General features: G+C 28.3%; 3 protein-coding genes across 3 annotated transcripts; all 3 read left to right on the top strand.

Moving 5' to 3' along the window:
* Positions 1–296: 296 nt before the first annotated feature.
* Positions 297–5119, top strand: LOC135130791 (carbonic anhydrase 14-like). Its single transcript, XM_064058213.1, has 7 exons — positions 297–339; positions 399–440; positions 505–654; positions 711–834; positions 4552–4657; positions 4714–4947; positions 4994–5119. The coding sequence occupies exons 1-7, from the start codon at positions 297–299 to the stop codon at positions 5117–5119; spliced, it is 825 nt and encodes a 274-aa protein (XP_063914283.1).
* Positions 5120–5455: 336 nt separating this feature from the next.
* LOC135131010 (carbonic anhydrase 6-like) lies at positions 5456–6730 on the top strand. The gene is made up of 7 exons (XM_064058510.1): positions 5456–5564; positions 5621–5656; positions 5775–5924; positions 5966–6089; positions 6142–6247; positions 6297–6524; positions 6571–6730. Exons 1-7 carry the CDS (start codon positions 5522–5524, stop codon positions 6676–6678), a joined length of 795 nt encoding a protein of 264 aa, XP_063914580.1. The 5' UTR covers positions 5456–5521; the 3' UTR covers positions 6679–6730.
* Positions 6731–14567: 7837 nt separating this feature from the next.
* LOC135131044 (putative carbonic anhydrase 3) lies at positions 14568–22400 on the top strand. The gene is made up of 6 exons (XM_064058567.1): positions 14568–14622; positions 14824–14859; positions 21438–21587; positions 21637–21866; positions 21921–22145; positions 22192–22400. The coding sequence occupies exons 1-6, from the start codon at positions 14580–14582 to the stop codon at positions 22294–22296; spliced, it is 789 nt and encodes a 262-aa protein (XP_063914637.1). The 5' UTR covers positions 14568–14579; the 3' UTR covers positions 22297–22400.
* Positions 22401–24156: the final 1756 nt, after the last annotated feature.

Below are 24156 nucleotides of genomic sequence, written 5' to 3'. Positions count from 1 at the left end.
TAAGTGAATTTTTATGCTAATTCGTTCGTGCCCTCGGTCAATTGAAATTTTACGCCCAATTTAGGAACCTGCTTGTGCAAAATTTCCACCAACGCACTCCTGTCTATAATACTACGAATAAATTCGTGAATTTTTCCAGCCACCCAGCTGCACCGCCCGACTTAAAACTAATTGATTTTAGCAAAATTACTCAAAGCAGGTTTTATTTTGATATTACGACTAATTGATATTTTATTACCTACCATTAACGGCCCTATAAGTAAAAAGCAATTCTCCGCTGGTCAATTTCATGCATGATGGCTAGTTTTATGGTTCCTATACTTTTACAACTTGCTTTCTGTAAGTACCTAAATTCATTCATTTTTGGTGTAAGAAAAACAAACCAAATTAAATTTCAGATTCTGTTGCATCTTCCACATCGTGGTCTTACTTGTTTCAAGGTTAGAAAAGTTTTCGGAAAATTTTTACTGTACAGTTTTTATTGGTTTGTTTTGTTCACGACAGAAGACTGGCCCGCCAGCTGCAAAGGAATACAACAATCCCCGATTGACATAAGAACAAGAGAAACCGTCAGGAAATCTTTCCCGAATATTCAGTTCAGTGATGCCATATATCAGGAAAAGATGGCGACTGTGACTAATACTGGTCGTTCAGGTAATACGCTTCTTTGTTTCTAAGAAGTAGTTAACTAATTATTGGAAAATATGTAGTCAAAGTCAAATTTCTGAACGACAACTACAGCCCGACTGTCTGTGGGGGTGGACTTCAAGGGAAGTACGTTTTGGACTCTTTCCACTTTCACTGGAGGTCTGAACATAGTATTGATGAATACAGGTACGCATTGCAGGTTTTATGTCGTTTTTGTTTGTTTTTCAACTACCCGTTTAGAAATTATAAATATTTAAACAAATTTTATTTATCAGCTGAATGATTCTAAGTAGTGTAATAAAACGCAAGATTAACTAATCTCCGTTCCACTTTGAGTTAGCAGCGTATAAATGTTTAAAGTTCTTCCAAAAAAAAGTTCTCGAAAAAATGGCATTATGAGTTCCCAAGATTCTTCTAAATTCTAAAAAAAATTACACTAAGAGTTCCCGAGATTCTTAAAATTACTTTAAAAGCGAATTGTGAAATCCTTTTTTCAAATTTTTTCAAAAATTAAACACCAGTGGACAATGACACTTTTCCAAACCCTTTCAAGATTAAAACATTTGGGGACTCCGATATTATTTTACGCTTTCGAAAAAAATAACATTATGAATTCCCAAGATTCTTCTAAATTCAAAAAAATTAACACCGAGTCCCCGAGATTCTTAAAATTACTTGAAAAAACACCAGCGGAATTTTCAGTGTATTTTTGTTAGAGTTTACTAACAAAAATACACTGATTCCCCGAAATTTTTAAAATTACTTTAAAAAAACATCAGCGGATTGTGAAATCCATTATTCAAATTTTTTCAAAAATTAAACACCAGTGGACAATTACTTTCTTTCAAACCCTTTCAAGATTAAAACACTATGAGCCCTCGAAGTTCTTTTAAACTCTTTAAAAAGTCACTATTAGTCCCCGAGTTTTTTAAAATTACTTCAGAAGTAAAACATTAGGGAACCATGACACTTTTTCAAATCATTTCAAGATCAAAACATTAAGGGACTCCGAAATTGCTTTAAGGTCACCGAAAAACAAGACATTAGGAGCCCTCGAGGTTCTTTTAAACTCTCTAAATTATAACATTATGAGTCCTAGAGATTTTTAAAGTTACTTCAAAAGTGAAACACCCGGGGACACTCTTTCCAACTCTTTCAAGATTAAAATTCTAGGGGACTCCGACATTATTTTAAGCTCTCGAAAAAATGGCATTATGAGTCCCCGAGATTCTTCTAAACTCTAAAAAAATACACTGAGTCCCCGAAATTTTTAAAATTACTTTAAAAAAACAGCGCATTGTGAAATCCTTTTTTCAAATTTTTTCAAAAATTAAACACCAGTGGACAATGACATTCTTTCAAGCCCTTTCAAGATTAAAACACTAGGAGCCCTAGAAATTCTTTTAAACTCTTTAAAAAATATCACTATTAGTCCCCGAGTTTTTTAAAATTACTTCAGAAGTAAAACATAAAGGAACCATGACACTCTTTCAAACCATTTCAAGATTAAAACATTAGGGGACTCCGAAATTACTTTAAGGTCATGGAAAACAAGACATTAGGAGACCGCGAGGTTCTTTCAAACTCTCTAAATTATAACACTATGAGTCCTAGAGTTTTTTAAAGTTACTTCAAAAGTAAAACACCCTGGGACATTGACACTCTTTTCAACTCTTTCAAGATTAAAACTCTGGGGAACTCCAAGATTCTTCTAAACTATAAAAAAAATTACACTGTGAGTCCCCGAGATTCCTAAAATTACTTAAAAAAGCACCAGCGGATTCTCACATTCTTTTTTAAATTTTTCAAAATTAAACACCAGCGCACCTTGGCACACTTTCAAACCCTTTCAAGATTAAAACACTAGGGGACTCCGAGGTTATTTTAAGCTCACCGAAAAACAAGACATTAGAAGATCTCCAAGTTCTTTTTTTTTAAACTCTTTAAAATATAACAGTACGAGTCCTCGAGATTTTTAAAATTACTTCAGAAGTAAAACACAAGTCGACTCTGACACTCTTTCCAAGTCTTTCAAGATTAAAACTCTAGGGATCCGAGATTATCTTAAGCTCTCGAAAAAAATGACATTATGAGTCCCAGAGATTCTTCTAAACTCTAAAAAAATACACTATGAATCCTAGAGATTTTTAAAATTACTTCAGAAATAAAACACCAGGGGATACTGAGCACTGACATTCTTTCCAACTCTTGCAAGATTAAAACTCTAGGGGACCCTGAGATTAGTTAAAGTTCTCAAAAAAAAATGGCATTATCAGTTTCCAAGATTCTTCTAAATTCAAAAAAAATGACACTATGAGTCCCCAGATTCCTAACATTACTTAAAAAAACACCAGCGGATTGTGACATTCTTTTTTAAAATTTTCAAGATTAAACACCAGCGAACCTTGGCACTCTTTCAAACCCTTTCAAGATTAGATAAAACACTAGGGGACTCCGAGATTACTTTAAGCTCACCGAAAAATAAGTCAGTAAGAGCTCTCGAGATTCTTTTAAACCCTTTAAAATATAACACTTTGAGTCCCCAAGATTTTTAGAATTACTTCAAAAGTAAAACAGCAGGGGACCGTGACACTCTTTCCAACTCTTTCAAGATTAAAACTCTGGAGGACTCCGAGATTATTTTAGCTCTCGAAAAAAATGACATTATGAGTCTCCGAAATTCCTCTAAACTCTAAAAAAATTACCATATGAATCTTCGAGATCCTTGAAATTACCTAAAAAAAAACAGCACAGGATTATTGCATTCTTTTTTTAAATTTGTTCAAGAATAAAACACCAGGGGACCATGACACTTTTTCAAACCCTTTCAAGATTAAAACACTAGAGGACCCCGAGATTATTTTAAGCCCACCGAAAAACAACACATTAGGAGCTCTCGAGGTTCTTTTAAACTCCTTAAAACTTAACACTATATGAGTCCCTGAGATTTTTGAAATTTCTTCAAAAGTAAAACACCAACACTGACACTCTTTCCAACTCTTTCAAGATTAAAACTCTGGGGGACTCCGAGATTATTTTAGCTCTCGATTAAAATAACATCAGGAGTCTCCGAGATTCGTAGTTACTTCAAAAACACCAGCGGATTGTGACATGCAACTGTTTCGAAATTAAAACACTAGGGGACTCCGAGATTATTTTAAGCTCATCGTAAAATTAGTTATTATGAGCCCCAGGATTCTTTTAAATCCTAAAAAAATAAGACTAGGAGCCCCAGAGGTCCTTTTAAACTCTTTAAAAAATAACGCTAGGAGTTCCCGAGATTCTTAGAATCACTTCAAAACATCAGGGGACGGTGACATTTTTTAAACTGCTTGAAAAATAAAACATTAGAGGCCATAGATATTTTTCTAATAAAAAAAAAAATTGGGAGACTCCGACATTTTTCACACTTTTCAACCTATTTCATAACTAAAAAAACTTTTTCAAATTGGAAGAATAAGTTGTTATTGGTTATCCTATTTTTTTTTAAATAATTTCAATGTATTAACTATTATTTTGTAATAGACCATTTTCAAAATTCTCAGTAATAAAAAATCTATTTACCGAAACTTTCCGAACACGTTTCGTGCAAGTAACGAAGAAGTGTTGGAGTCAGTACAATTTATGGGTAGTACCTTTAACTATGGCAGAATTTGAAATAGATTTTAAAATATGATGTCACAAAAAATGCAGAAAAATGAAATTGAAAAATGTGAATATTCAAGACAAAATCGACATATGACAAAATCGTGATAAATAAAAATATTTTAGAACCTACAGACTTCAAATTTTTGTAGTACTACTAGATAAAAACCAAAACGTTTTTAAAATTATGAAAATTCAAAAGAAGCAACACTAATTGGTAAGGATAAATCTTCATAACCATGAACAATTTTACCGAAGGTACCCCTTGGAAGGACACTTTGTACACCACTCCGAAAACTACCCTAATCTTGAAAGTGCGATGTCACACCCAGGTGGAGTGGCCGTATTTGCTGTCTTTTACAACGTAAACAAACAACCCAAAATTTCACACCAAAATTTAACACTACTGACGTTTTGTAGACACTGAAAACATCAATACCGAGTCCAGCCTTCAGCTTTGTGCACGAAATCGAAATGGTGGCTAGAAGAATAAACAAATCACTTGTCTCAAACAACCCCATAACCTTAGCAGACTTCCTCCCGCAAAACCTTAACGACTTTTATCGTTACAACGGTTCTCTAACCACCCCGAACTGCAACGAAGGCGTTATTTGGACGATATTTAAAAAACCCCAGAACATTCCGGTATCACAGGTGGGTAGCAAAAATCGAGGAACTAAAGCTGATGGTGGTTTTTCAGTATAAGAAACTGGTCGACATTCGGGACGAAATGGGAGATAGATTGAGAAGTAATTACAGAGATCCACAAGCAGTGAATCGAAGAACAGTGTGGGAGTCGTGTGGAAATGATAATATTTACTACTAAATCTCTGGTTTCTGTACTCTGAATTCTGAATAAAGTGAAATAGTATTTTTTGATCCGTAATAGTACCCATTTCGCACATATTACAACTGACATCAGTGAGAAATGATATGCGAACAATGACCACGTTTCCGAACGGTAGTAAAGATAAAAATAGAAATAATTTATACTTTCTGAAAAAAAAACAACTTTATTACAATACAAAAAAGATTGAGTGCGACTTAATTGTCTGTTATGTAGATTTTTCGGTTTTACATGTTGTTTGTATGAAAAATTATAAATTTAAAAATATATTTGACGTCTTATTACATTTAAAACGTGACTGGGTCCTCTAAACGCTTAATTTGTTTTGTCACTTGATTACAAGCCACTGAAAGTGTATCAGGTTTTGTTTAATACATAAAAATGCTTATTTTTGTGTTTATAACATTCGTCCAAATTCTTTGGTGTAAGTTATACCTAGTTGATAAATATTTCTCTTTCACGAATAAAAGCAAATTTTAGGTTCAGGTGCCTCAGAGTGGTCGTATGAAAATCAAGGTATAAACAAACACTAACGGAGCGTGACATAACGCGTTAACTCACTCGTAATTTACATAATTTTATCTACGACTTACTTAGTTACACGTTTTTTTTTTAATTTTATTCTGTGTTGCAGACGCATGGCCCCCTACTTGCAAAGGCCAAGAACAGTCCCCAATTCAAATAATAACGAAGAACGCCGTGGACTCATGTCTGAAGAATTTTCAATTCAATCGGGCCACTTCTGAAAAAAAGAAGGCGAATGTGACCAATACCGGACATACAGGTACGTACTGAAAAAACACAACTAACTAATGAAAAAAATAGTTGAGGTTAGATTTGTGGATGAATCGAATCCTCCGACTGTGTCTGGAGGTGGTCTTGACGGGACCTACGTTTTTGACAGTTTTCATTTTCACTGGGCTGCTGAACATGTGATAGATACACACAGGTAGAACTACTATTTTACTATCAGCAAGAGTTTTGTTATTAATTTTGATAAGGTATCCTTTGGAGGGTCACTTCGTCTACTACTCTCAGAAGTACCCAAATTTGGAAAGTGCTCTTAGTAACAAAGGAGGAGTGGCCGTTTTTGCAGTTTTTTACCAGGTGACTATATCAAACCCACGGTCCAGTTTATGGAAGGTTTGTTTTTCAGAAAGTACCATTCGTGTTCTGGAATTCGGCTTTCAATTTCGTTCGAGATATACCACTGGTGGCCCATAAAGTGGATCAACCCGTGACTGCACGAAATCCTGTAGTTCTGAGAGATTACTTCCCCAAAGATTGTGGCGGGTTTTACCGGTACAATGGTTCTTTGACCACTCCAGATTGCAACGAGGTTGTTGTTTGGACGGTGTTTAAACGCACACGAGCTATATCAAAGGTCTGTTATTAAATTGAAACAAAACAAAATTCTGTTGGTTTTTCAGTTCAACAAGTTGGTGCAAATCTGGGATGCGGAGAATGACCCTGTGAAAAATAATTACAGAGATTTGCAGCCACTGAATGGGAGACGAGTCTTGGATTCGTGGTGCTAAGAATTTTTTGGTGCTTTTTCTTGTTAATAAAGCATAATCGAAGTAAATAAAAATTGTTTGACTACAATGATATTTATATACAACTATCAATACTATAAAAATTTAAATTTAAATATTCCATGTTTGATTTTCACTTTTGACATTTTTCAAATTTTCATTATATAATTTTTCGTTTTTTTATTTTTTATTTTTCAATTTTACAGTTTCTTGACTTCTAAATTTTTCAATTTATCGAGTTGCAAGTTTTTTATTTTGCAATTTTTCCATATTACAGTTTCTCATTTTTCGATTTTTCACATTTTCGGTTTTTAATTTTTGTCATTTTCAATTTTTCGTTTCCTCAATTTTTCAAGTTCTCGATTTTTATTTTTCATTTTCTCGGTTTTATGTCACAAATTTTTATTTTTTCAATTTCTTGTTGCTTCTTTCGATTTTTCAATTTTTCGTTTCGTCAATTTTTCGAATTTTCAGTTTGTAAATTTTATTTTCTCAATTTATATCACAATTGTCCGTTTTTTCATTTCCTTTATTTTCTGTGTTTTTTTTTTGATTTTAAAATTTTTCATCTGTTCAATTTTCCAAATTTTGAGGCTTTGAATTCTCAGTTCGTCCATTTTTCAATTTTTAAATGTTTACTTTGCAGTTTTTGGATTTCCAGTCTTCCGATTTTCAAATTTCTTTAATTTTCAATATTTCTATTTCATAATACATATTTCTTTTTTTTGACTTTTCACTTTTTTGATTCTTAAGATTTTTCAAGTTTTCATTTTGTAATTTTTCGTTTTTTATTTTTGATTTTTCAATTTTACGATTTCTCAATTTTCAATTTTTCGGTTTGCATTAGTTTTTCAATTTTGGCAATTTTTCAATATTAGTTTTTCATTTTTCTATTTTTCAATTTCACAATTTTTAATTTTACCTTTTCCAATTTTTTGTTTCCGATTTTTATTTCTCATTTTCAAGATTTTTTAATTTTCACTTTTTCGATTTTATATCACAATTTTTCGTTTTTTCGTTTTCTGTATTTTTTGTTGTTTCTTTCGATTTTACAATTTTTCCTTTATTCAATTTTTCAAATTTTCAAGTTTTTATTATACTTACACTTTTTAGTTTTTTTATTTTTGATTTTTCAATTTTACAGTTTGTCGACTTCCAAATTTTCCAATTTTTCAATATTACAATTTCTTATTTTTCCATTTTTCATATTCTCAGTTTTTAATTTTTCCCTTTTTCAATTTTTCGTCCCCTAAATTTTTCAACTCTCCGATTTTTATTTTGCATTTTCCTGATTTTTTAATTTTCATTTTTTCGATTTTATATCACAATTTTTTGTTTTTTCATTTCCTTAATTTTTGTTATTTCTTTCGATTTTCCAATGCATCGATTTTCCAATTTTTAAATTTTTCAGTTTGCAGTTTTTGGGTTTCCACCTCTTTTTTACTTTTTGGATTTTCAATTTTTCCTTAAACTTTAAGATTTTTCCAATTTTGGGCAGTTTTATACTTCGATTTCTCTTTTTTTTCAACTTTTCGATGTTTTAATTGTTTTTTTTTAATTTCTCAATTTTTTTTATTTCTCATTTTATCAGTTTCTCAATTTTTTTTTTTATTTCTCGATGTTTCGAGTTTTGGATTTCTCGGTTTTTCGATGTTTCGATTTTTCAGTTATCCGATTTTAAATTTTTTTAGTTGTCGATTTTTCAGTTTTTCGATTTTTAAGTTTTAGATTTTCAAATTCTTCTTTTTCGGTTCTTTGATATTTGGATTTCCGATTTTTCAATTAATATATATATTTTTTTATTTTCCCGTTTCTCGAATTCGCAGTTTCGATTTTTCAGTTCTTCAATTCTTCGATTTTTGTATTTTTCGGTTGGCCAATTTTTTAATTTCTCAATTTTGGATATTTGTTTCTGTTTTGGAATTTTTCAAAATTTCTATTTTTCGACTTTTTGATTCTTTAGTTTTTGTTTTTTTAAACATTAGATTTTTCAATTTTCGACTATTTTATATATATTTCGATTTCTGAATTTTTCGAGTTTTCAGTTTCTTCAAATTTTCATGTTTCATTTTCACTTTTGACATTTTTCAAGTTTTCATTATATACTTTTTCGTTTTTTTATTTTTGATTTTTCAATTTTACAGTTCCTTGACTTCTAAATTTTCTCATTTTTAATTTTTGTCATTTTCAATTTTTCGTTTCCTCAATTTTTCAAGTTCTCGATTTTTATTTTTCATTTTCCCGATTTTTTTAATTTTCATTTTCTCGGTTTTATGTCACAAATTTTCATTTTTTCAATTTCTTGTTGTTTCTTTCGATTTTTCGATATTTCGTTTCGTCAATTTTTCGAATTTTTAGTTTCTCAATTTTTCGTTTCCACAATTTTTCATGTTCCCGATTTTTATTTTTCAATGTGGCGAATTTTTAATTTTTATTTTCTCGATTTATATCACAATTGTCCGTTTTTTCATTTCCTTGATTTTCTGTGTTTTTTTTTTCGATTTTACAATTTTTCATTTGTTCAATTTTCCAAATTTTGAGGCTTTGAATTTTCAGTTCGTCCATTTTTAAATTTTTACTTTGCAGTTTTTGGATTTCCGGTCTTTCGATTTTCCAATTTCTTTAATTTTCAATATTTCTATTTCATAATACATATTTCTTTTTTTTTTTTCACTTTTTCGATTCTTAAGATTTTTCAAGTTTTCATTTTGGAATGTTTCGTTTTTTATTTCTGATTTTTCAATTTTACAATTTCTCGACTTCCAAAATTTTCAATTTTTCGGTTTGCATCAGTTTTTCAATTTGGCCGTTTTTCAATATTAGTTTTTCATTTTTCGATTTTTCAGTTTCTCAATTTTTAATTTTTCCCTTTTCCAATTTTTTGTTTCCGATTTTTATTTTTCATTTTCCCGATTTTTTTAATTTTCACTTTTTCGATTTTATATCACAATTCTTCGTTTTTTTGTGTCCTTTATTTTTTGTTGTTTCTTTCGATTTTACAATTTTTCGTTTATTCAATTTTTCAAATTTTCAGGTTTTTTCAATTTTTCTTAAAATTTTCAAGTTTGATTTTCACTTTTTACATTTTTCAAGTTTTTATTATACTTACACTTTTTCGTTTTTTTATTTTTGATTTTTCAATTTTACAGTTTGTCGACTTGCAAATTATCCAATTTTTCAATATTACAATTTTTTATTTTTCCATTTTTCACATTCTCGATTTTTAATTTTTCCCTTTTTCAAATTTTCATCCCCTTAATTTTTCAACAAGTGTTTATAAAAAAAAAACATTTTCAAAAATGGAAATTGTGTTTTTTCAAATAGAACACCCGGTATCTTATTACTGCATCTTGTTGTATTTTTTGTTCTCTCTTTGGTCAAAAAGAGACAAGAAAGGGAATTAAAGAAAACGAAAACGACAAAAAACTACATGAAAAGTAACAAAAAAAAGAACAAAGTGGGACAAAAATAGTCAGAAAAAATGACGAAAAAAAAAACACCGACAGGTGAAAGCCAATGAAAAAAGGGAACAAAAATGTGAGAAAAACAGGAACCAAAGGTTCACAAAAAAATGGGACCAAAAATTTTAAGAAAAAAAAAGACAAAAAGTTAACAAAAACTGATTAAAAAAACAACATAAAAGGACAAAATATGACGACAAAAAAAGGTACAAAAATTATGAAGAAAGAAAAAACTGACAAAAGTGAAAAAGCGGGAAAAAAGAATAAGGTAAAAATTGAAAAAAAGGACAAAAATTTAGGTGATAAGTAGGGACAAAAAAAAAGAAATGGGGACAACAGAGGGCATAGAACATTGGCACAAAGGGGCAGAAAACCGACAAAAGGGAGCCAAAAATTCGACGAAAAATGCAATAAAAGAACGATAAAAACTTGACAAAGGGGCCCAAAACGTAACTAACGACAAAAAAGGCGGAAAAAAATGCCACAAAAAATGAAAAAACTGACAAGGAGAAAGACAAAAAATGGAACACAAATTTTGACAAAAAATGCACAAAAGTTCAACAAATGATTTACATGTATTTTTCTTTATACTGATTTCCGTAATTTTTCCGTATATAAATGATTAAATCATTTTAAATAAAAAATAAATAAACAATACTACAAGAGGGACAAAAAGTCAACAAGGAAAAAGTAACAAAAATTCTTCAACAAAAAGATGAGAAAAAACAGACTAAAAGTTCTCAAAAATGCGCAAAAATGGCCACAAAAAAATTAAAAAATGATGACAAAAATGAAAATGCAATAAAAAAGGGGACGCAAAATTGTCAAAAAATAGGGACAAAAAGAGGACAGGAAAAAACAAACAAAATGACAAAGACATTTAAAATACAACACTCGGTATTACATCTCATTCTGGTTCTTATTCTTTGTTGGACGAAAAAGAAACAAGAAGGGCATTTAAAAATATACAACAAAAATATCGCAAAAGGGCAATAAAAGTGCAAAAAAGACGGCAAAAAGGGCGAAACCAAGAGCAGAATAATGTCAAAAACGATGAAAACAGTGCCATGAAAAATTACTAAAACGGAGACAAAAAAGACTAAAAGTAACAAAAATTTTCAAATATTCATTTCTTTTGAATAAAACACACCGTATTTTATTTATGCATCTTATTGTTTTTTTTTTCTGTAAGATGCAGTAATAAAAAACCGAGGTTCCATTTAAAAAAACTGAAATATTGATTTCTGAAAATTGTAACATTTTTAATTTTTTTATGGACACTCGGTATATTAAAATTTTATCTAATGGACACCACAATAAAGCGCATCCCGATTTTAATTTTGCATTTTCCTGATTTTTTATTTTTCATTTTCTCGATTTTATATCACAATTTTTTGTTTTTTCATTTTCTTAATTTTTGTTGTTTCTTTCGATTTTCCAATTTTTCGTTTATCCAATTTTTCAAATTTTCAGGCCAATCGATTCCAATTCGTCGATTTTCCAATTTTTAGATTTTTCAAATTTTCGACAGTTTTATAGTTCGATTTCTCAATTTTTTTTCAACATTTCGATATTTCAGTTTTTCTTTTTTAAAATTTTTCATTTTTTTTTATTTCTCGATTTATCGAATTCAGATGTTTGGATGTTTTGATTGTTCAATTTCTCAATTTTTTTCTATTTCTCGATGTTTCGATTTTTGGATTTTTCGGTTGGCTAAATTTTTAATTTCTCAATTTTGGATATTTGTTTCAGTTTTGCGATTTTTCAAAACTTCTATTTTTCGACTTTTTGATTTTTTATTTTTCGGATTTTCAGTTTTTCGTTTTTTAAACATTAGATTTTTCGAGTTTTCAGTTTCTTCAAATTTTCATGTTTGATTTTCACTTTTGACATTTTTCAAGTTTTCATTATATACTTTTTCGTTTTTTATTTTTGATTTTTCAATTTTACAGTTTTTTGACTTGTAAATTTTTCAATTTTTCGAGTTACAATTTTTTAATTTTGCAATTTTTCGATATTACAGTTTCTCATTTTTCGATTTTTCATATTCTCAGTTTTTAATTTTTGTCATTTTCAATTTTTCGTTTCCTCAATTTTTCAAGTTCTCGATTTTTCTTTTAATTTTCCCGATTTTTTTAATTTTCATTTTCTCGGTTTTATGTCACAAATTTTCATTCTTTCAATTTCTTGTTGCTTCTTTCGATTTTTCAATTTTTCGTTTCCACAATTTTTCATGTTCCCGATTTTTATTTTCTCGATTTATATCACAATTGTCCGTTTTTTCATTTCCTTTATGTTCTGTATTTTTTTTTTGATTTTACAATTTTTCATTTGTTCAATTTTCCAAATTTTGAGGCATTGAATTTTTAATTCGTCCATATTTCAATTTTTAAATTTTTACTTTGCAGTTTTTGGATTTCCAGTTTTCCAATTTCTTTCATTTTAAATATTTCTATTTCATAATACATATTTCTTTTTTTTTTATTTTTCACTTTTTCGATTCTTAAAATTTTTCAAGTTTCATTTTGTAATTTTTCGTTTTTTATTTTTGATTTTTCAATTTTACAATTTCTCGACTTCCAAAATTTTCAGTTTTTCGTTCCTTCAATTTTTCGGTTTGCATCAGTTTTTCAATTTGGCAATTTTTCAATATTAGTTTTTCATTTTTCGGTTTTTCAGTTTCTTAATTTTTATTTTTTTCTTTTTCCGATTTTTATTTTTCATTTTCCCGATTTTTCAATTTTCACTTTTTCGATTTTATATCACAATTTTTAGTTTTTCATTTTCTTTATTTTTTGTTGTTTCTTTCGATTTTACAATTTTTAGTTTATTCGATTTTTCAAATTTTCAGGCCAATCGATTCCAATTCATCAATTTTCCAATTTTTTAATTTTTCATTTTGTAGTTTTTGGGTTTCCACCCCTTTTTTACTTTTTGGATTTTCAATTTTTTTTCAACTTTTCGATGTTTTAATTTGTCTTTTTTAAAATTTTTCAATTTTTTTCTATTTTCGATGTTTGGACTTTCAATTTTTTTAAATTCTGGAGTTTCGATTTGTCGATTTTTCAGTTTTTCGATTTTTAAGTTTTAGATTTTCGAATTTCTCTTTTTTGAATCTTTGATGTTTGGATTTCCCCATTTTTCAATTTTCCAATATTTCAATTGTTTTCCGATTTTTCAATTAATATATTTTTTTTGATTTTCTCGTTTCTCGAATTCGATTTTTCAATTTTTCAATTCTTTGATTTTTGGATTTTTCGGTTGACTAAATTTGTAATTTCTCAATTTTGGATATTTGTTTCAGTTTTGGGATTTTTCAAAATTTCTATTTTTCGATTTTTTATTTTTTGATGTTTCGATTTATCGGTTTTTCGTTTTTTTACTTTTCGGCTTTTTGATTTTTGAATTATCCGATTATTCAGTTTTCCAATTTTTAAAATTTTCAAGTTTTGACGTTTCTGAATTTTCAGTTTTCCGATTTCTCAGTTAGTCTATTTTTTGAATAATTATTATTATCCTTGGTAAAAAAAATTTATATCCTTATTAATATTCGTTGAACGCAAAACTAGCTAAAAATAAACCATTTTCGTAATGAAATTTTTTGGAAGCGGCAAGTAATCGCAGTTGAGTTAATTCGACGAAATCGTCTAAAACTGTACTGATTGTGACATTATTTATGTCCTTGTCAAGGATTCTTTAATAATTTATGGTAAAATTAAATATTCCACTAAGTTTGTCTTTGTTTTCTTGACGTCAATTGCCAACGTTACGGTATTAACAATTTTATACAGCGTGTGTATAAATGTTTGTGTAAGATTGTTAAAAAAAAAAAATAAGTCGCGAAATGTACACATTATGTGTATTATTGGTTGCATAACCAACCAAACTTTTTAGAAATTAAAGATCAATAAGAATAGCATACTAAAGTCGGAATAATATTTTTCTTTTTGCGTTTAAATTACTAAACGTGGTTATAATAAATAGTTTTACATAAAAATAAACACAGTATTTCTAGAGATAATATATAAATCCTACTGACCACGCCATCTTCGTTCCACTTACGAATTAAACCATTTTCGAATACTTTATTTGTTCCAATGTACTTAAACGAAAAACCCAACAAGGACTTTTTACTTCATATACTCATTGTTACCATTAATGGTTCGCTGAATAAACTATCATCCAACTCATTTATTGTTTATCCTTACCAGTTATACCAAAAGTAGAAAATAATGGCCTCCTACCCTCCAATTGTTCGACATCAACAATGTAACACTTATCTTCTTGTTGTTACAAAATCATAAAAGATAAAAACACGCATTTGCGATACAACAAAGGTAATTTTATTTTTTAAAATTCGCGTGCCATTGAAAACGATTAAATGATTATAAAACGCTAGACTCATTTTCGTTTTTATTAGTAGTGATCTGTTGTTGGCTGACGATGGCACTTCCTGCAAACCTATTTTTTTTGCAAGTTTTCTTCAGTGAGTATTTTTCGATATCATCGAGTAAATCAGCAAACGTGACTTTTGTCACTACTCTCTGCCAAAGTTATCAAAATTTCTCCTAAATTATGATAATATCAAGTGAAATGTAGACAAATGCTAGCAGTTTCGTTCAAACCGCATTTTTAAATGTTAAAAAATAATATGGGCAAAATTAATATAAATTATTTTTATTTTCAGATGCATATGCACATGAATGGACATATCAGAACCAAAGTAAGTACCAACACTAGAAAGTAGTTGTGTTTTTCAGTTTATTTGTCAAAAATTACTAATCAAGTCATAAAAGAAGATTAGCTTAATCTAAATCCATTATACCACATTACGAAATTATTATTCAATCTTCAACAATGAAAGTAATTGTTGTTATTACATTAATCGCAATTCACATAACAATGAACGCAAAAGTGGATTATTTTTCACAAAAAAATGCTCGAAGGTTATTTTAACAGAACTTCCCTGGCCTCTCAAGTATGGTTTTTTGAAAATAGAAAAACCGGAAAATCGAAATATCCAGAAATCGAACAATCGGAAAAATTGAAAAACGGAAAAATCGAAATGCGAAAAATCAAAAAATTGAAACGTCAAAAAATTAAAACTTCAGAAAATCGTAAAATCGAAAAATGTAAAATTTAAGAAGTCGAAAAATTGAAAAATCAAAAAAAACAAAAATTAAAAATTTTAAAATTCCAAAAATTGAAAAATTTAATTATTGATAAACTGAAAATATCGAAAAATTGAAAACCGAGAAATCGAAATATCAAAAAATCGAAAAACTGAAACACCGAAAAATTCAAAAATTTGAAAATAAAAAAATCGAAAATTGAAAGATCGGAAAATTGAGGAATCGAAAATTTTAAGAATCTAGAAATCGAAGAATCGAAAAATTGAAGAATCCCAACACTGAAATATCTAAAAACTGAGTAATCGAAAAATTGAAAAGTAGAAGAAATTAAAAATCGAAAAATGAAGAATAAAAAAATTGAAAAATCGCCAAACTGAACATCGGGAAGCCGAAAAATTGAAGAATCGGAATAATGAAAACTCCCACAAGGACGAAAAATGGAAGAATCGAAAAATTGGAAGGTCCCAAAACCGAAACGTAGAAAAATTGAGAAATCAATAAACTAAAAAGCCGAAAAATCGAAATGCGAAAAGTCGAAAAACAGAAATATCAAAAAATCAAAACATCAGAAAATCACCAAATCGAAAAACGTAAAATTTAGAAAGTCGAAAAATTGAAAAATAAAAAAAAAATAAAAAATATAGAGTCCGCAAATTTGAAAAATAGATTTAATGAAAAACTAAAAAATCGAAAAATCTAGAAATCTAAAATTTAAGAATTTGAAAAATTAAAATATCGAAAAATTGAAAACCGAGAAATCAAAACCACAAAAAAGGAAAACATTGAAAAATTCAGAAATCTAAAATTTAAGAAACGAAAAATTTCAAATTTGAAAAGTCGAAAAATTGAAAAACCAACAAATCGAAAAATTGAAAAATCTAAAATTTGTAAACATCGAAAGAGTGAAGATGTGAATAACTTAAAAATCGAAACATTGAAAAGGCGAGACATCGAAAAATGGGAAAATCAAAAAATCGGTTAATCCAGAAATTGCGAAATCGAAAATTAAACAATTTGGAAAAATCAAAAACTTGAAAATTGAAAAATCGAAAAACAGAAGAGTTGAAAAAGCGAAAAATCGTAAACAACTGACATATCGGAAAATTGAGTAATCGAGAAATTGAAAGTCAAGAAATTGAAAAATTGAAATATTAAAATTAAACAATCGAAAAGTCGAAAAATCAAAAACTAAAAAAATAAAATAATGAAAATTCCAGACATCGAAAAATTAATAAATAGAAGCAAAATTAAAGAAACGAAAAATTGAATAATCCCAAAATTGACACCGAAAAATTGAAAAATCCGGAAATCGAAATCTAAAGTCGAAAATGTAAGAAATCGAATAAATGAAAATTGAAAAACCTGAAAAATCGAAACATTGAAAAGTCGAGGAATCGAGAAAGGCGACAACCAAAAAATCGATTATTAGAGGAATTGAGAAATCGAAAAATCAAAAATTTAAAAATAGAAAAATTGAAAAATTGAAGAGCCGAAAAATTGAAAAATCGAAACACTGAAACATCGCAAGATTCAGAAATCGAAAATTTGAAGAGTTGAGAAACTGAAAAATCGAAAAATTGAAAATAGAGAAATTGAAAAATTGAAATATTAAAAACTAAACAATCGAGAAATCAATTGATTAAAAAAATTCAAAGAACCAAAAAATTGGTAAATCTAAAACTTAAGAATCGAAAATTTCCAATTCCAAAAATCGAAAATTCAAAAAATCGAAAAGCCAAGAAATGGAAATTCCAAAATTTAAAAAATCAAAAAATTAAAAAATCGAAATAAGAAACTGAAGAATTGATAATCTGAAAATCGGAAAATTGAAAAATTCCAAAACTGAAATGATGAAAAATTGGGAACTTGAAAAATTGAAAAATCAAACAATCGAAAATTTGTTAAATCTAAAATTTAAAAATTGAAACATCGAGTCGAAAAAATGAAAATTTAATAAATTAAAAATTTAAAAAGTCAAAAATCTGAAAATTGAAAAACCGAAAAATCCAAATAGGAAAAGTCGAAAACTCGAAAAACCGAAATGTCAAGAACTCTAAACATCAGAAAATCGTAAAATCGAAAAACGTAAAATTTAAAGTCGAAAAATTTAAAAATCAAAAATAAAAAAGTTAAGAATTCCAAAGATTAAAAATAGTAATTTCGAATAAATGAAGAATCAAAAAATCGGGAAATCTAAAACTTAAAAATTTGAGAAATTTAAATATCGAAAAATTGAAAAATTCAAAAATCTAAAATTTAAAAATCGAAAATTCGAAAAATCGAAAAATTAAATCGAAATCAAAAATCAAAAATCCAAAAACTTGCAATTTAAAAAACAATCGATTAATTGGAAAATGGAAAATTTAAAAATTCGAAAAACTGTAAAATAGAAATATCAAAAAACTGAAAAATAAAAAAATCAAGAAATCAAAATTTTAAATATTGAAAAATTAAAATATCGAATAATTGAAAAGTCCGGAAATTGAAATATGTGTTCCCAAAATTGAAATGTAAAAAACTTGAAAAAACGAAAACACGGCAAATCGGGAGAGAAATCGAAAAATCAAACTCGAAAAATTTTAAAAATCGAAAAACCGAAATGTCGACAAACTGAAAAATCGAAAATTTGCAATATTTGAAAATTAAACAATCGAAATATAGAAACATGAAAAAATTGAAAAGTTGATTAATCTAAAATATAAAAATCAAAAAATTGAAAAATCGAGAAATTGAAGAATCCAAATAATAAAAATTCCAGACATTGAAGAACTGAAAAATTGAAAATCCCAAAACTGAAAAAGAAATATTGAGAAAACTAAAAAGGGAGAAACTGAAAAATCAAAAACTTGAAAAATGAAAAACTGAACAATTGAAAAACTAAAAAACTGAAACATTGAAAAGTCGAAAAGTGGAGAAATGGGAAAATCAAAAATTTCTTTAATCGAAAAAGTGAAAATTCGAATTCAAAAATATGGAAATTGAAAAATCAAAAAATTGAAGAATCTAGGAATTAAAGAATCGAAAAATTGAAAAATCGAAAAATTGAAGAATAAAAAACTGAAAATTGAAAAATTGAGAAATCAGAAGTTGAAAAATGAAAAAATCGAAAAGCCGAAAAATCGAAAAATTGAAGAATCGAAATAATGAAAACTCCCACATCGAAATTTTGATAAATAGAAGATAAATTGAAGAAGGGAAAAACTGGAAAGTCTCAAAAATGAAACAGCAAAATTGAGAAATAAAAAAATTGAAAAACCAAAAAAATCAAAAATTAAAAATTTTAAAACTGGAAAAATTGAAAATAGAATTATTGAAAAACTGAAAAATCCAAGAATCTAGAAATCTAAAATTTAAAAATTTGAAAAATTAAAATGATCAAAGTGAAACATCGGAAAATCGAGAAATCGAAAAATAGAAAATTCGATAAATTGAAAAATCGTAAAACTGTAACATCGGAAAATTGAGAAATCGAAAATTTGAAGAATCTAGAAATCGAAGAATCGAAAAATTGAAGAATCCCAACACTGAAATATCTAAAAATTGAAAAGTAAGAGAAATTGAAAATCGAAAACCTAAAGAATAAAAAAATTGAAAAATCGCCAAACTGAAATATTGAAAAATTGAGAAATAGAAAGTTGAAAAATGGAAACATCGAAAAGCAGAAAAATTTAGAAATCGAAGAGTCGAAAAATCGAAAAATCGAAAAACCGAAATATCAAAAAATCAAAACATCAAGAAACCGTAAAATCGAAAAACCTAAAATAAAAAAGTCGAAAAAATGAAAAATCAAAAAAAAAATAAAAACATTAAGAATTCGCAAATTTGAAAAATAGATTTAAGTATTGAAGAACTAAAAAATCGAAAAATCTAGAAATCTAAAATTTAAGAATTTGAAAAATTAAATATATGGAAAAATTGAAAACCGAGAAAACAAAACAACAAAAAATGAAAACATTGAAAAATTCAAAAATTTAAAATTCAAAAAACGAAATATTTCAAATTTGAAAAGTCAAAAAACTGAAAAATCAAAAAAGTAAAAAATTGAGAATTCAAAACATCGAAATATTGAAAAGTTGAAGATTTGAAGAATCGAAATAATGAAAATTCCAGACATCCAAAATTTGGTTAATGAAAGAAAAATGAAAGAATCAAAAAATTGAAACATGCCAATACTGATTAATTGAGAAATTGAATCGAAATAATAAAACTTCGAAAAATTGAAAAATGGAAGGAAAATTGAAGAATAGAAAAATCTCAAATGGGAAACAGGAACATCGAGAAATCAAAAAGTTGAAAAATCTAAAATTTGTCAACATCGAAAAAACTGAAGATGTGAAAAACTGAAAAATCGAAACATTGAAAAGTCGATGTATCAAAAAATAGGAAAATAAAAAAATCGGTTAATCCAGAAATTGCGAAATCGAAAATTCAACAATTTGGAAAAATCAAAAACTTGAAAATTGAAAAATCGAAAAATAGAAGAGTTGAAAAAGCGATAAATTGTAAAAAAACTGACACATCGGAAAATTGAGTAATCGTAAAATTGAAAAATTGGGAAATCGAAGTCGAAAAAATGTAAAAAACGAAAAATTGAAAAATAAAAAATTTGAAGAGTTGAAAACCTGAAAAATCGAAACATTAAATAGTTGAAGACAATCAGAAAATCTATTAATCGAGAAATTGAAAATTTCAAAAAGTCAAAAATTTGAAAATTGAAAAGTCGAATAATTAAAAAATCACAATTGAAGAGGCAAAAAATTAAACATCGTAAAACTGAAACAACGGAAAATTGTGAAATCGGAAATGAAAAAATTGGGAAATCGAAAATTTGAAGAATCAAGAACATGAAGAATAGAGAAATTGAAAAATCTCAACAATGAAATATCTAAAAATTGAGTAATCGAAAAATTGAAAGTCAAGAAATTGAAAAATTGAAATATTAAAATTAAACAATCGAGAAATCGAAAAGTCAAAGAATCGAAGAATCAAAAACTAAAAAAACCTAAATAATGAAAATTCCAGACATCGAAACATTAATAAATAGAAGAAAAATTAAAGAAACGAAAAATTGAAAATCTAAAAGCTTCAACATCGCAAGATTCAGAAATCGAAAATTTGAAGAATTGAGAAACTGAAGAATCGAAACATTGATAACTGAGAAATTGAGAAATCAATTGTTTAAAAAAATTCAAAAAATCGGAAAATTGGTAAATCTAAAATTTAAGAATCGAAAAATTGAAAAATCAAAAAAGTAAAAATCGGGAAATCGAAAAGTCGAAGAATCAATCAAATCGAAATAATGAAAATTCCACACAATCAAAAATTGAAAAGTGGAAGAATAATTGATGAATCAAAACATCGAAAAATCCCAAAACTGAAACCTAAAAATTGGGAAATCAAAACGTAAAAAAACGGGAAACCGAAGTTGAAAAATCTAAAATGTAAAAAATCCAAAAACTGAAAAAATTTCAAAAGTAAAAAATTTTACATTTGAAAAATGGAAAAATTGAAAAATCGAAAAATTGAACATTCGAAAAATTGAAAAATCGTAAACCTGAAACCTCGGAAGATTGAGAAACCGAAAATTTGAAGAATCAAGAGAAAATCGAGAAATCGAAATATCAAAAAAATCGAAAAATTTGAAATTTGAAAATCGAAAAATTGAAAAACCAAAAAAGTAAAATATCGAAATTCCAAAATTGAAACATAAAAAACTGAAACATTGAAAAGTCGAGAAATAGAGAAATGGGAAAATCAAAAAATCGGTTAATCGAGAAATTGAGAAATCGAAACATCTTAAATATCGAAAAGCCAAAAATTTTAAAACTGAAAAACCTAAAAATTTAAAAATCGGAGAATTGAAAAATCGCAAAATTAAAATATCGAAAATTTGGGAATTTTTATATCTACAATTTTGTTTTATTTTTTAAAAAAATCCAGATTCAAAAATTCAACACTCATTCAGAAACTACAGTTTAGGACTATGTTACTTTATACATACATACTGGGTTAGCGTTTTCCCATCTACACGATGATACAAAATTGACAAAAACCGGTCTAGTAGTTTTGGAGATTATCTGTCTAATAAAAATCCGGACAGACAGCAGACAGACAAACAGATGGGAAAAAAAAGCTTCAATATTAACACTTTTTTGTTTAATTTTCGCAGAGCTCTGGCCTCCACAGTGCAAAGGACATTCACAATCCCCTATAGAACTACCCTCTAAAAATGCCGTCAAGACTCATTTCTCCGACCTCAACTTCGACTCGACCGTCTACACCAAAAACCCCATTATTTTGATAAATTCAGGACACACCGGTAGGACCAAGAAAACTCAGAACCATTAATACAAAAACCAATATTTTAGTTGAAGCTAGGTTCGCCAATTCCAGCATGCACCCCACAGTTTCCGGAGGTGGACTCAGCGGAGAATATGTCCTGGAAGGTTTCCACTTCCACTGGCCTTCCGAACACAAAGTACCAGGTCACAAGTTTCCCCTAGAGGGCCACTTCGTCTTCTACGCCAAAAAGCACCAAAGCATCAAAAACGCCCTCAAAACGAAAAACGGGGTTGCTGCTCTGGGGGTGTTCTACAAGGTGTGAGGTCAATTCTTGCTTGGGGTTGTTTCAGGCGAAAATTTTGGGTTTCAGCTGCAGAAAGGCAACAATCCAGCCTTTGCTTCTCTTAATAACGTAGAGAACATTGCTCATAGGGTTGATGAGGGGATTTATTCGGATTTTGATGTAGCTTTGGCTGACCTTTTGCCCATTGGTAGTAAATTTTATCGATATTACGGTTCTTTGACCACTCCGAACTGCAACGAAGTCGTGGTTTGGACGGTGTTCATGAAGCCGTTGCATATCGGGAAGCAACAGGTGAGGGTTATTTTTCGATTGGTTTATCTTTGAATTGCAGTTTTAGTTTAACCAGCTGAGAAAAATTTGGGATAAACATAATAAACTGTTGAAATTTAATAACAGGCAGATTCAGAAACTAAATGGGCGGAAAGTGTATGTTGGAGTCTAGAATGTTACGTCGTTGCTACTCTAAGATTAAATATGTAGGTACGTTTTGAATACTACTTTTTCCCAATGTATTTTCATGTATACAACATATTGATATGATACGTATTGCTGTTTTTATTTTTTATTAAAAATTATTCCAGCTGCTGTGTTCTTTTTCTTCTGTAGTCTGTTGCACATTATCTAGTAGTTGTTATCCTCATGTTTTCTATTTCCCTTTTCTCATTTCCTCGATTAGGCCCTATTTTGTCTTTCAATCTTCTCACATTCCAGATGCGATGTTTATAACTAGTCTTTATATCACTGAAATTTCGATTTTTGTATTTTCCGGCTTTCTATATTTCTAATTTGCGATTTTCGAATTGTGATGTTTCATTTTCCAAGTCGGTGATTTTCGATTTTTCGAATTTTCAGTTTTTGAAAATTCGAATTTTTTGACTTTCTGAACTTTCGGTTTTTCGTGTATTTGATTTACCGAATTTTCGATTTCTCAAATTTCAATTTTTTGAATATTGATTTTTTTTATTTTGAACTATTTTGGTATTTTCGGCTTTTCGATTTTTAAATTTTTCGAAATTTCATTTTTCCCGATTTTTCAACGTCTCAAATTTTCGATAATTTTATTTCTTGATTTTTTGATGAACCGATTTTCGAATAATCGAATTTTAAGTTTTCGAGAATTTGGATTTTTTGACTTTCCGTATTTTCGGGGCTTTTGATTTTTCGAATTTCTAGTTTTCGACAATTTTTTGACTTTCCGATTTTCCGAATTTTTTGTTGTTCGACGTCCGATATTTCGATTTTTAATTATTAATTTTCCGACATTCGATTTTTCCATTTTTCAGTTTTCCGTGTATTTGATTTACCGAATTTTCGATTTTTCAAATTTAAATTTTTTTAATATTTGAATAATTGATTTTTCAATTTTTTTAAATTTGTTTTTAAGATTTTCGACTTTCCGAATTTCGGTTTTCAATTTTTCTCTGCGATTTTTCAACATCTCGAATTTTCCAATTTTAGGTCTTTCGATTTCTGGAGTGTTCGAATTTTTAATGTATAAATTTTCAATTTGCCGATTTTCGATTTTTCTGTTTTCGATTTTTTATATTTAGGTTTTTTGACTATTTGATTCACAAATTTTCCAATTTTCGATTTTCGAATTTCCGTTTGTGCGATTTTTCAATATCCCGAATTTTCTAATTTTACATCTTTGGATTTTCGATTTCTCCAGTTTTCGATTTTTCGATTTTTCAGATTTTCAATTTTTGACAATTCGGAATTCTTTGACTTTCCGATTACCGAATTTCCCGTTTTTCGATTTTTCGAACATTTGATTTATCGAATTTTTGACTTTTCAACTTTTGACTCTTAATTTTTTTCGGCTTTCGTTTTTTCAATTTTCGAATTTCCGTTTGTTCGTCAATTTTTCAAAATCCCGATTTTCGAGTTCACGATTTTTCACCGTCTCGATTTTTCAATTTTTCCATTCGACAGCTTTTAGACTTTTCAATTTTTACTTTTTGATTTTTCTCAATTTCACGAGATTTCCATTTTTTGATTTTTCGATATTTCAGTTTTCAGTTGCCGATTGGCGATTTTGGAATTTTACATTCATCGAATTTTCAGTTTTTTTACTTTTCGATTTTTAGGTTTTCTACTTTCGATTTATGGATGTTTGATTTTCGATAGTTCGAATTTTTGATTTTGATGTTTTTAATATTTGATTCATCGAATTTTCAGTTGTTCGATTTTCGAATTTCCGTTTTCTTCGATTTTTCAACATCTCGAATTTTCTAATTTTAAATCTTTCGATTTTCGATTTTTGGTGTTTTATTTTTTAATTCGGCGATTTTCGATTTTTCAA

The sequence above is a fragment of the Zophobas morio genome, unplaced genomic scaffold (genome assembly GCF_036711695.1).
Source record: "Zophobas morio isolate AGI-343-1 ecotype UQ-CSIRO unplaced genomic scaffold, CSIRO_AGI_Zmor_V1 ptg000018l, whole genome shotgun sequence".
NCBI classification, from domain to species: domain Eukaryota; kingdom Metazoa; phylum Arthropoda; class Insecta; order Coleoptera; family Tenebrionidae; genus Zophobas; species Zophobas morio.
The sequence above is the reverse complement of the archived record's forward strand: the minus strand, read 5'-3'. Positions and strand labels throughout refer to the sequence as shown.

What these genes read in the sequence shown, in the direction of transcription:
- LOC135131010 (XM_064058510.1), top strand. Translation starts at nt 5,522, where the DNA reads ATGCTTATTTTTGTGTTTATAACATTCGTCCAAATTCTTTGGT. An exon ending in GACCAATACCGGACATACAG is followed by an intron (nt 5,925 to 5,965) that starts GTACGTACTGAA and finishes TGAAAAAAATAG; the next exon opens with TTGAGGTTAGATTTGTGGAT. An exon ending in TTTTTGCAGTTTTTTACCAG is followed by an intron (nt 6,248 to 6,296) that starts GTGACTATATCA and finishes TTTGTTTTTCAG; the next exon opens with AAAGTACCATTCGTGTTCTG.
- LOC135131044 (XM_064058567.1), top strand. Translation starts at nt 14,580, where the DNA reads ATGGCACTTCCTGCAAACCTATTTTTTTTGCAAGTTTTCTTCA. An exon ending in ATGGACATATCAGAACCAAA is followed by an intron (nt 14,860 to 21,437) that starts GTAAGTACCAAC and finishes TAATTTTCGCAG; the next exon opens with AGCTCTGGCCTCCACAGTGC. An exon ending in CTCTGGGGGTGTTCTACAAG is followed by an intron (nt 21,867 to 21,920) that starts GTGTGAGGTCAA and finishes TTTGGGTTTCAG; the next exon opens with CTGCAGAAAGGCAACAATCC.
- LOC135130791 (XM_064058213.1), top strand. Translation starts at nt 297, where the DNA reads ATGGCTAGTTTTATGGTTCCTATACTTTTACAACTTGCTTTCT. An exon ending in GACTAATACTGGTCGTTCAG is followed by an intron (nt 655 to 710) that starts GTAATACGCTTC and finishes GAAAATATGTAG; the next exon opens with TCAAAGTCAAATTTCTGAAC. An exon ending in TATTTGCTGTCTTTTACAAC is followed by an intron (nt 4,658 to 4,713) that starts GTAAACAAACAA and finishes GACGTTTTGTAG; the next exon opens with ACACTGAAAACATCAATACC.